Raw genomic sequence first — 12,532 nt, 5'->3', positions numbered from 1 at the left:
ATATGGCTACTAGAAAATTTTAAATTCCGGAAGTGCTTGCATTGCATTTCTATTGGACAGCACTGCACTACCAATAAAAATTAAGAAAAAAATTTTAAGGTTGTTGGATATTAGATAAATACACAAAAATAACCTTTTCTCCTTAAAAACCAATTAGAAATAGAACTAGAGGAGATATCCCTGCTTACAACAGTGATAAAACTATTAAATACTTAAAATTAAGTTAACTAGAAAAGTTCAGAACTTATATCAAGAAAAGTATTAGCAATTGAAATGATCTAAATAGATAAACCAATAAAATAACTGGATAGAATTTTAAAACTTCAAATCCTATAAAATTATATATGTATAAATCAAAATCCTTACAAGAGGATGGACTTTAGGGTTTTGTTTTGTTTTTGAGAAGTTGTTTGTGATATTTTTGTTAACTGAAGCAAATAATTTAATAGTCATAAGAATAGGGAAGTGAGGGAAGACCTGTCTTACTAAATATTAAAACTTTATTATAAAGTTACTATAATTAAGAGTAAGTACAGGAATAGGTAACTAAATAGTAGAGGAATAATAGATCCAAGCTTTATGAAACAATCTATGGCAGAGAGATTGTTTAGTTCCATGAGGAAAGGTATTTTTAAAACTAAATATTGCTGCTTTAATTTTCTATTTTAGAAAAAAAAGCAGTATATGAAAACTTGGAAGTATTCAGTATATAAAAATGAAGTCCAAATGGGAAATAAAAATATATACATATAAGAAGAAATTTTAGGAAAATATGAATATTGTGTCCAAAATCTTAAACAATATTGGAAACCCAGAAACCATAAGAAAAGAGAAATGAGATCCAGAAAATTAAATTAAAGGGAGAAGGAAATCCTAACATAGTAGTGAGAGGAAGATAGCATGATAACACAGTAGGCGTACCTTCCAGATTTGTCCTGTTTTTTATAAATAGCCTTAAATAATGTGCATGGATAACTTTGATAAAAATTGAACACTAAGTTAAAAAAAATCTGTGTGATGCTACAATTTTGAAGCATTAATCAAGATTTCATACTGTTATTCCATCAAATTCACCATGAATCATTTCAAATATTATTTACCCATTTTCAAAAGAAAATGAAACTAAGAAGGGTTAAATAATTTGCCTAAGATCATACAGCTATATAAAGATAGACATGGTTAAACTTGGACTACCTAAATTTAAGAGTTACACTCTTTTTTCAGTAGCCCATACTATTTCCCCAGCAGAATGAAGATTGCTGTTCCTTTTCCCCAAATACCCTTCTCATCTAGCTCTACTTTCCTTTTTCTGTTCTCTCCCTTCTAGTTATGGTAACTATTCTTTAGACAGGTGTATAGTTATTGGTAATTTTTGTATAGGCCAAATATTCATAGTGTGTCATGGAAAGTAGAGCATATTACGTGAAAGATAAAAACTCACTTAAGTTACTTACATGCTAAAGAACCCTGTTGGTATTAAATCAGAATTTTCAAAGGTAAGGAATCACCAAAGTAGAGGCACAATTGTTACACCTTTCCCCTTGAATTTGAATTAGGCTGATGTGTAATAAGTTCCATAGGTGACATCAATTCTGAGTCATATTCAATACACTTGATCAGCATTTGTGGGCTCAGATACTTTTTAAAAGCTAATACATACAGCTAGAACTATTGTCTCCTTACCATACAACTCTAACAAAATTATGTACACTGAGTAATCATATTAGACAAAAAATAAATGCTTATTGGATTATTCAGTCTGGTACCATTAATTAGAGGAAATTTTTAAAAATCGAGGTTTGTAAGAGAAAACTATGCTCAAGAGCAAAAATGGTTCTTTTCAGTTTCCATATGCTAAAAAAACAGGAAAAACAAATACTAGCCATTGGTGCCCCTGGAGCAGTAACTTGAACCATGACCTTGAGATTTCCCCAAGACTACCTCACAGGAGGGTATGAGGAGAGGGAAATAACTATTCTGCCTGCAAGGAGAGGATAAAAAAAGTATCCAGTTGTTGGCAGTTAAACCCTGTGTATTTGAAGATTTAATGCTCTGACTAGAGGTAGATTTACTCTGAAACGAGTGAAGTTGGGTTTGCATAGGGCCCTTCTAAGGCCTTGGGAGGGGCTTTAGCAATGTATTCTCACACATGTATTTGTAAAATTTTCAAAAGTAGTATATTGTAACCACAACGTTTAAACTATTGTTTCTTTCTACTCAGACTTCCCCTTGTGTTGGGATGTTGAGTTGGGGTTATATTTATTTAGTTTTGTTTTAGTGGAATATATTTATGGGATTCATAGTCACTTCCATGTATAGCTAAGTCATTGGTCGTCATCAAGGTTATAGGAATGGCTTCTGCGAGGATTCCTACCTCCCAATGCCAACTCACCATGAACCATGACACAAAGATCCAGCTAGGACCAGAGGTCGTACTGCAACAAGCTTATCGTACCTGGGTAGTGGAGGAGAAAAAAGATTAGAAATGTGCAAAGCTAGAGTCTAGTCTCTAGAAAATCCTTCCAGTCATCAAATGTGAAATTTTAAGCAGGAGGCTTTGGTTATCATCACCTAGTCAAAATAGAAGTCCTGTTCTGTCAGGAATGTGTCCGGTAATGAAACATACCACAGGTATAAACAAACCATTTGTTTAAAAAATGGGTATGCACAGTATAGATTTTTTCAGAATCCCTGTGTTTGTAGGGCAAAGCCTATAGCAGCATTATAGACAGCAAGCATGTCTTTGTATGAAGTTACATGTCTTCTGCTTCTATGCTTGGATTGAGTTCACATGTCTAATACATCTTGTGACAAAGTCTGGCGGTTCTACAAGATAGCAGCAAAATGGCACCAACGCAGTGAAATGACCCTGAAATCTTACTACTCACATGTGGAAGAAATTCAAGATTTTCCCAAATTTGACAGCAGTTCTAAAAAATTGACAAGGCATAACCAATCATGAGTTGTGATACAGAAATTTTAAGCTACTAATAAAAAATTTTGACTGACCATGTTTTATAAAGACAATTATCTTTCTCTTCTTTCCAGAGAATATGATTTTCTAAAAACAGTGACACGAGAATATGTGAGCAGAAATTATATGATCAGAAAAGGTAGGAAAAAAGTAATATACAGATGGGTCAGACAGTTAATTATTATTGTTTGATTAGTTAAAATAATTTTAAAATAGACATAAAATTGTCTTGATTTTATGACATTTCTGGTATTGACAGCTTTTTGAAATTTGTTGTGACTTTCTTTTCCAATTTTAAATAAATATTTTTGTGCCTAATTTTATGTTTATAAAGTTGTATTCTTTTTTTAAAAAGAAGATTCCCAATATTATATCTGATTCAAGTCCCCCTGAAACATGGATCCTCCCTTTGGGCCTGACAGCAAGGGAAAAATATCCCAAACCTTTATGATCCACTTAGAAAGTAGATGTAGAAATACATAACAGAATAAATGAATGAGAAAAATAAAGAACCAGTGGAAAGGGTAGCTGGTTCACTGCTGTCGCCTCAAATTCAGAAGACTATAGCTCCTTGCAAGAGCACACAAATACACTTGCGCACCGCGTGTTCTGGGCTCTTTGGCTCCTGTACTATCTTCCGAGGTGATATCACTCAACAGTCTCATGGCTTAAGCACCCTCTGTAAGACTGAGTACTCCCAAATTTGTATCTCCAAATTTAATTTATAGTTATAACCAGACTTTTCTGACCCTCAGACTCGTATGTCAAAATGCTTACTGGACCTTATCACTTGAATTCTTGCAGACACTTCAACTGTACCATGTCTACAACTGCACTCTCGCTGTGTTCTCCAAACTTGTTCCCCGGCCAGACCTTCCTGTCTCCAAACACCCACTTTCTTAAGGCAGAAACCTGAAAGTCATGCTGAAAACCCCTTCTCCCTAACTACCCTTCACCTTACCTTCAAAATATATCCACTCTCTTCTTTTCTTTCTGCTGCCATGCCCGTTTCTCACATCTCATCACCTCTCCCCTAGATGTCTGTGTTAGCCTCCCATTTTGTCCCACGCAATCCATTCTCCAAAGAGCAGCCAATCAACACTTAAAAATATAAATTTATAATTAAATTAACAATGTAATTGATTTAATTATTGAATTTAAATTTAAAAATATAAATTGTCAAAGGGTGCCAACTTTCAGTTATAAGATGAGTAGATTCTGGAGATCTAATATTCAATGTAGTCATTATAGTTAACAGTACTATATTACATACTTATTAATACTGTATCACATGCTTGAAAATGTAAAACTACTGATAAAGTAGTTCTTAAGTGTTCTCACCACACATACATACAAATTTAATTGTGAGGTGATGTCTAACCTGTGGTGATCATTTCATAATATATATATGTACCAAATCACCACTTTGTCTGCCTTAGGTTTACACAGTATTATATGCTAATTATATCTCAATGAAGCTGGGGGGGATAAATAATGTAAACTGGAGGATCAAATCACACCCCACTTAACCCATTCCACCCCAACCCAATAAAACCCTCGTTCATTTCCCTTTGAATTCAGCGTAAATCCAAACTCCTTGGCATGACCTTCAGAGTCCTGCATGATATGATACATCTCTGTAGCTCCTCTCTAGTCAGTGCAGCCTCACTGCCCTTATTTGAGTCCCTTAACACACCAAACTCCTTTCTACTTCAAGGTCTTGTCCACACCATTTACTCTGCCTGGAATGCAGCTCTGAACCCCAACTCCAACATACACACTTTGTACCAATCCTTTTACAGGTCTAAACCTCTTCAGAGAGGCCTTTCCTTAGCATCCAATTTAAATTAGTTCTCCATTATATAATCTCTCATAGGTACTCTACACTTCCCCTCTTTGGCATTTATCATATATTGTAATTATAAGTTGTTTGTTTACTGTTTGTCTATCCCAGTGGGCTAAAAGCTCCACAAGAGCAAAGACTGTTTCTATTTAGCTCAGCGTTTGCTGCACAAAAAACTTTCAATGAATGTTTCTTGAATGAATGTGTAAACAATACGACAATTAAAATTACAGCAAGCCTGCCAAAATTATGGTATAGGATTAGAAGGAAATAATCTCTGCTCCTAATATTTTTTGGTATGGTTTTTATATCAATATTGTTTCTGAGGCATCTTAATGCCAAATATCCACCTTTTCTCAGCCTAATATTATTGGCTATTAGTTAATTATAGACTTTTTAGAGTTAAAAACATTTTTAGAGCTGGAGTATCCTTATGGATGAAAAGCAGAGAAGTTGCAGTCTGGCAAGGGTACCCAGTGGGTGAATGGCACAGCTGGGATGGGACACCAGATCTAATAACTGCCATGTCAGTGATGTTTTTCACTTGGAGGTAGCAATGAGCTGCAGCAGAGTGGAGAGAACATGGAATTGTAAATGCTAAGTAAGCTAGAAAATATTTTAGGATATTTACAATTTTTACCCCTGAAACATTTCAAACTTTCTTCAAGTCTCTTTAGTAACTATTGACTTTTTAAAGAAAGAACTTTTCAGCGATTATTCTATAATAATTGAATATTTTAATTTCTTTAAACTACCTATAAAATTATGTATTTTAGAACATCACTATATTCAAAAATTACTATTTGGATTGGATTGTTATGTTGCATCAAAAATAAGGTAAGAAACACTGCTATTTAAATGTAGTACTAAGAAAAATCTTATCAATTAGAATTTTTATTTTATATTCATTGAAAGAGCTCTTTTAGACTTATTTAGACATAGGATTTAAAAAAAATTATATGCACTCTTGGCATGCATGAAAATATAAGCAATGTTACTTGGCTATTTTTTCCTCAAATGTCTTCATTTTTAGATCCCAGCTTCTCTGAATTATTTTTTGACTCAGAGTCATCAATGTCAATAGTTTTCCACATAACATTTCTTTAAAAAAAAATTCCAGGAATTTAGATTTAGATTTTTAGAAGAAAAATGTTTTCTTATATAATTTGAACCCCCAACCAATATATCAACATTTTTCTCAGAAAGTAAATAAATTACCTGCTGAAAGCTTAGAAAATTTATCTGTCTAGTTAAACAAATTAAAAAGTCAAAGACCAAAACTGGATAATTATCAGGTAAGTGAAAACTAGGGAGTGGGCAAGGCATTTCTGTTACTAAGTGGGGAAAAGTCTGGAGCTAATAATGATACTGTGACTCGTTATAGATATATGTACGTATTATAGTGATAGATAGATATGCCCTCAACTTTCAAAGCTCAGCTTTAGGTGGTTGTTATTTAATTTATAGAACGTAAGAAAAAAAGAAAGAATAGGAAAGAGAAAGAAAAGGAGGGAGGGAGGGACAAAGGAAAGGATAAAGAAAGGGAAGGAGGAAGAAAGGAAGGAGAAAAGAAGAAGAAATAAAAAAATACAGAGAGAGAAAGCAAAGACCCACTCAATGTTCTAAGCTTTGCTCTCAGCTTTGATTTGGAAATTCAGCCTAAGCTTGTTAAGATCCTGTAATACTTGTATCGTCCCCTTCCCATACTACTACCAAAAGGACAGAAATAGCTTTAGCTTTCAGAAAGTAGTTTAACTGATAAAATGAACATTCGACCCTTCTGTACCTCTCTTGTTAATTACCCAGAAATAGCTTGTGTTTCCTATCAGTCTTTTGCAGTCTTTCAAGGAGTTCACTGCAGCCTAATCTGAAATGTAAACTTCTGATCTACATCACTGGAACTGTGGAAGACAATGTATGGGGAGACAAAAAAAATCTGTGTGATTTTAGAAACATGCAAAATCAAATGTAGTATTTTTTGCTGTGAAGGTAATACTGGATGAAATGTTTTCTGAAAAGTTACTTGCCATTTCAACTCTTAAATGACTTTATTCCATTCATGTTCGTTAATCATTTTGATTTTCATCCCTATATTAGTGGAGAATTTTAATTATTACCAGATGAGTCAAAAATACAAATAAATGAATGCTGTCAAAGAATTTAAACATTTCAGGAGGACACCCTGCTACTCAGTTCAAATTCCCGTGTAGATCATCCTGTAGTCTTCACGGTATTAATATAACTAAAACCACATAATACAGCAAATGCCTTCATTGTTACTAACTGAAAATTATTACAATTCTTTCTCTGGAAGAAATTTCAGGCAGGCTTTTGGTTTAGCTCATGGCAAGTTTAATGGGTGAAATAATGTTGCAAAATTAATTCATCCAGCAACCATTTATTGAATGCGTACTATGTACTAGTGCCGTGTGAAATGCTAGCTGCCAGCCACGTGTTGCTCTTGAGCACTAGAAAGATGGCTAGTGCAACTGAGGAATTACATTTTAAAATTTATTTAATCCTACTCAACTGAAATTTAAGAACTGATCAGTTATTGGAAAACTCTATGTTTGGAACAATTTGGGTATGCAAATCTACTTTTTCAACTTTAAATTTTATGAAATGCAAATAAAGTTCAAATATTTATAAATTTAGCAGTCAAATTAAGATATATTTATGTGGCTTGCATTATATTTTTATTGGATGGCTCTGTGCTAGAGACTAGAAGTGGAGACAAAAATTATTTCATCTATTCCTTGGTCTCAAGAAGCCCATGACTTCAGTTTTAATTGCTCTCACCATCTTCTTTCACCATCAGTTACACCATACATCCCAAATAGCACAGAAATATGTGCCATTGGGCCTAAAGATGAGGTGTGATTTAATCACAAATGCATTCATCCTACTAAGAAAAGGTTAACCTAGAGGAAATTTTATATTGATGATAGAATAAAAATATAATTTTTACATAGGACTGCTAACAAATTCTCATTGTTTTATTTTCAACACACTTTAACTTTTCCTCTTTTCTTAGAATTTAATGATTTCCTTCTTGATTTCTCTATTCATTGATCAAGGTTTGAATATAGGCTAAAGAAAGGGGAGTGTGTTCGTTATCTATTAATACTTAACAGATTACCCTAAAATTTAGCAGTTTAAACCAAGCAGCAAGGGTTATGTCAGTTTCTATGAGTCAAGTATCTGGGCATCGTTTAGAGGGGTCCCTCTGGCTCAGTCTCCCACAGGATGTCATCAGAGCCAGGGCTGAAATTATCTAAAGGCTTGGCTGGAGAGGATAGCTTTCTACACTCACGTTATGTGGTTGTTGGGCACAGACAATTTTTTGTCCCATGGACCTCTCCATGGAGAAGCTCACAGTAGGTATGGCAGGACTTCCATCAGAGCAAGATAATGAAGATAGATGACAAGCAAGAGGCAGCCTCAGTCCTTCAGTAACCTAATCTCAGAAACAACATCCTGTCGCTTTTGCCATTTTCTATGTGGCCAAAGTGAGTCATTCGGTCCAGCCTACATCAGAAGAGGTAATGAATCAAGGCCTGGTTACAGGAGGTGGGGATCCTTGGGACCATCTTAAAAGCTGTCTACCACAGGGAATATGTTAGTCGTAAACCATTTTAACTTTAACCAAAATCAGTTAATGATCCCTTGAATAAATAATTGAGACTGATTCAAGAAAAGAAATTCTTTAGTGATTCTTTTAAAATTGTTAACCATAATCTAGAGATGTAATCAAATGCTTTTAAGATATATATTTAATATACATAAATATATATTTAATAAATATATATATATATATAGTACCTAAAGACATTTGGTTACTGTTTGCTGGAATGCTGGGATTTTTAGAATTTTGTTCATGATTCATAAGGAAAAAACTTCCAAAATATTTGAAATATGGGCCATCTCCTAAAATCACAACAGCATCATTTAAAATTCTCTGAAAACTATGTTTTAAAAATCCACAGCCAGAGTCAGAAAGTATTCCTGCTAACTTTCCATAGCATGAAAAACTTGTATCGCTCTGAAAATGACACCCAATTCCCATTTCAAATTAAAGCCTTCATATAAAATTGATCCCCCTCCTTTCATTTAACTAATTCATCTCTTGCTAAACCCCGACAGGAGTGTTCCATTGTGGCCTGACTCATCCACTGATGTGTCCCTACAGGACCATCACATAGCAATCAGCCTGATTGATAGTAGATCCTTTATATTTCTCTCTAACAAGCCACATTCTTCCCTATCCTTTTAAGTCTGCTGAAGCTCATCTTCCAGACTAACCCCAGCAGATTCTAATCACCCAATCTAATTGGATTTAAGATGCAGGCCATGGTGGGTTGAGAGTTGCTATTTGGTGTATTGAAATGTAAGATTTCAGGCGTAGAGGATTTTCGTGGTATAACCATTGAAATGGACTGGTAAATTGTCATCAGAGTAGGTAACAAGGGTGTCTGTGTTCTAAGTAAGAGTAGATGTTTGTCTGGGTGCGCATCATCATAATGGTTGGTTAGAGTGGACAAATAAATGAGAGTAACTAGACCGGAGGGCAACATCCCCTCAACTTGATTCAGGAAATAAAAAGTTGTGTAAGAGGTTACAGCTAAAAAAGGGTGGCAGTGGCTAAGAGGAATCCATAATATCATGGATCTTCATTAAAAAAAAAAAAACTACAACAACCAAAGCTGGTTTAGACTGATCAGCCAAATAAAGACCTGGGTGAGTTATTCTGGAAGGTATACCCAGGTTCTCACTTCTGATGCCAACTCTGTAACCTGGGATTCTGAATACGTATCACAGCCAGCCTGAACTCTTCGTCAAACTTGCAACTAAGTAAACTTGCAACTCTGGAAAGGTATAAAAGATATCAGTTTTGAGATCGTAAAAAATTGATGCCAAAACACAATGTCAGTATTTTTGTGCAGGTAGCATTATAAGCTTTGTAATCATTGCTTTGATTTGTATGTTTTGTTTACGATTTGAGATATTTGATATGTTTAAGAGAATCTGACATAAGACTTAGGTTTTTTTTTTTTTTTTGGTAATGTTTTATCACCACAGTGAAAGTAAATTTTAGAGATACTGGATGTCATTAGGTTGGATATTATTAGTTTATTATAAAAGACATGGAAATTATTTACATGATGAGATTTCAGAACTTCAGTGGAATGGGCAGCTTCATGTCATGCCATTTCAACAGCGATTTCAGTCTACATACTTTCCAAGAATGTCACCATCTCTAAATAAGAAATAATCCTTGTCATCTAAAACTACTTTGGTGCCTCCATATTCTGGGAGAAGAACTTTATCTCCAACTTTCACGCTAACTGGTTGAATCTCTCCACCCTTTCCTTTGGAGCCCGATCCAACAGCTACTACGGTTGCTTGCAACACTTTTCCTTGAGATTTTTCTGGAAGCATTATGCCTCCCTTGGTTACAGTTTCAGCAGCACTCCTTTCAACTAGTACTCGGTCAAAGAGGGGAAGAAACTTTCTAAATGCCTGTCCTGCCATGACTGCAACTGCCACAGTTAATCCGCTGCCGCGCCACAGCAACGAGACCTAAGACTAGGTTTTAAGTGAAATACTTAGAAACATTTAACTAATTAAATGTATACTCAGTGTTTAAGCTGTTAAGGGAATCTGATTATTAAATGTATAAGTTTTGCCTTATTACATGTAATGAGTTTGGCATTCTAGTTCACTGTGACTCTAAGTTCAGGTTTATATGGAGGAGTGGTGGAAGTAAAGATATTCAGGAAACAGGCTAAGCTATTGTTGCAAAGAGACCCCAAGACACAGTGGATCAAATACAATCAAGTTTATTTCTCTCTAGAAGCAGTCTAGAGGTATGTCGGTAGAATATATTTTAGAGTTCCTCATTTGAATAGTAAATGCCTTCCATATGGTTGCTCCACCTTACCCTAGGGTGTTGTCCTTGTCTGCATCATCAGAATGGGATTACTGTCATGTCATATTCCAGCTCCATGGAAAGAAAAAGCATGCAAGGAAGGCAACAAATTTCCTTTAAAAAAATAATTTATTTTGAAATAATTTCAAATTTACAGAAAAATTTCCTGAATAGCAAAAAAATTCCCATCTCTCCCTCACTGAGATTCTCCAATTAACTTTACTGCATTCTTCTCTTATTCATTCTGTCTTTGTACACACATAGAGACAGACATGTCCCTGAACACTCTGGTTTGTATTTCCCCCAAGCAAAGACATTCTCCTGTATAACTAGGATACAACCCTCCAAATCGGGAAATCAACATTAGTACAAACACTATCTAGTTCACAGATACGATTCAAATTTTCTGTACAATAGTATCTTTTTTCCTTTCTGGTCCATGATCCTATTCAGGAATATGTGTTACATTTCATTGTTATATTTCTGGAGACTCTTTAGTTGTGGAACAATTCCTCTGTCTTTTGTGTCTTTGACAGTTAAGAGCACAGACCTTACACTGGTAAAATGACCCTTAATTTTAGTTTATCTCATGTTTCCTCATGACTGGGCTCTGGTAGTGGGTTCTTGGAATACTGCACAAATAACGTGCTGGGGTTCTAAGTGTATCCCATCAAGAGACGTTCCATGTTGACCTTTCCCATGAATGATGTTCACCTTGATCACTTGGTCAAGTTGGTGTCTTCTAGGTTTCTCAACTATAGAGGCACCATTTTCAACGATTGGTATTTTGTAGGGAAGTATTCCAAGATTGCACCAATATCCCGTTCCTCATCAAATATTCACCACCTGCCTTAGCATCAGTTGATGACTTGTCTGAAGCAACCTCCTTTGTGATGCTTGCCAAATATAGCACTTCACAGCATGAAACGTGGCATCTGAATAGGCCTTACTGAAACAATGTTGCCATCTGAATTGGGTTTCGAGAGGCTATTCTAATCGCAGTGTGAAGAAGACCAGTGATGGAGATAGGGAGAGGTGACTGCAATAATCCAGGCAAAACAATTGTGGGGACAAGTGGTGGTTAAGGATAGAATGGAGGGAGGGAACATTTAAAAAAGATATTCAGGTTACAGCTACTATTCTAGACTGAATGGTGAATTGTATGTGGACAGGAAGTTAATAGGAGGATGAATACTGGCCAGGGCAGTGACCTTCTGGAGGAGCACATTTTGATTATTTTGAAAATGAGTATGTGGTTTGGTAACAGACGTATAAACTGAAGATAGAGTACTTGGAATCGCTGGCATTGAGATGGGACTGGGATATGAGACAACTCGAAGGGCTGAAAGGACAGAGGACTTAACTCAGTGGAACACCAGCATTTGGGGAAAGGAAAAGGAGGAGGAGCCAGCAAAGAAGAGAGAGAAGGTGCAGTCAGAGAGGAGACAGGAGGACAAATAGGAGAGAATGGTCGTAGTTTATAAGGCACTAGCAGATTAGCGGGCTACCACCCCAGAGAAGTCTGGAGGAATAGGAATTTAAGACTTAAAACCTGCCCAGGAGTGGAGGCAAGGAGAGACAAAGATAGATCCAAGGAAGGCCTGGGTAGTCAAGAAGACCACGAAGACCCGAAGTGAACAGGTTCGTGCATGAAGAATGAGACACCACTAGCAGCATTCCCTTACCCTGGGCTGACTTCCCCCTGAGTTGGGGCCACTCTATCTGTATTCCCCCACAGGCCCGAAAGCCTGTTTCCTCTCTCCCATCACTATCTGCTTTCCCCACT

At 35.7% G+C, this 12,532-nt stretch overlaps 1 protein-coding gene across 1 annotated transcript; it reads right to left on the bottom strand.

Moving 5' to 3' along the window:
• Window positions 1–9,924: 9,924 nt before the first annotated feature.
• LOC140850469 (10 kDa heat shock protein, mitochondrial) lies at window positions 9,925–10,394 on the bottom strand. Its single transcript, XM_073241546.1, has one exon. It carries the CDS (start codon window positions 10,347–10,349, stop codon window positions 10,041–10,043), a length of 309 nt encoding a protein of 102 aa, XP_073097647.1. The 5' UTR covers window positions 10,350–10,394; the 3' UTR covers window positions 9,925–10,040.
• Between the last annotated feature and the right edge of the window lie 2,138 nt (window positions 10,395–12,532).

Source organism: Manis javanica, chromosome 1, assembly GCF_040802235.1.
Source record: "Manis javanica isolate MJ-LG chromosome 1, MJ_LKY, whole genome shotgun sequence".
Classification (NCBI taxonomy): Eukaryota; Metazoa; Chordata; class Mammalia; order Pholidota; family Manidae; genus Manis; species Manis javanica.
The sequence above is the reverse complement of the archived record's forward strand: the minus strand, read 5'-3'. Positions and strand labels throughout refer to the sequence as shown.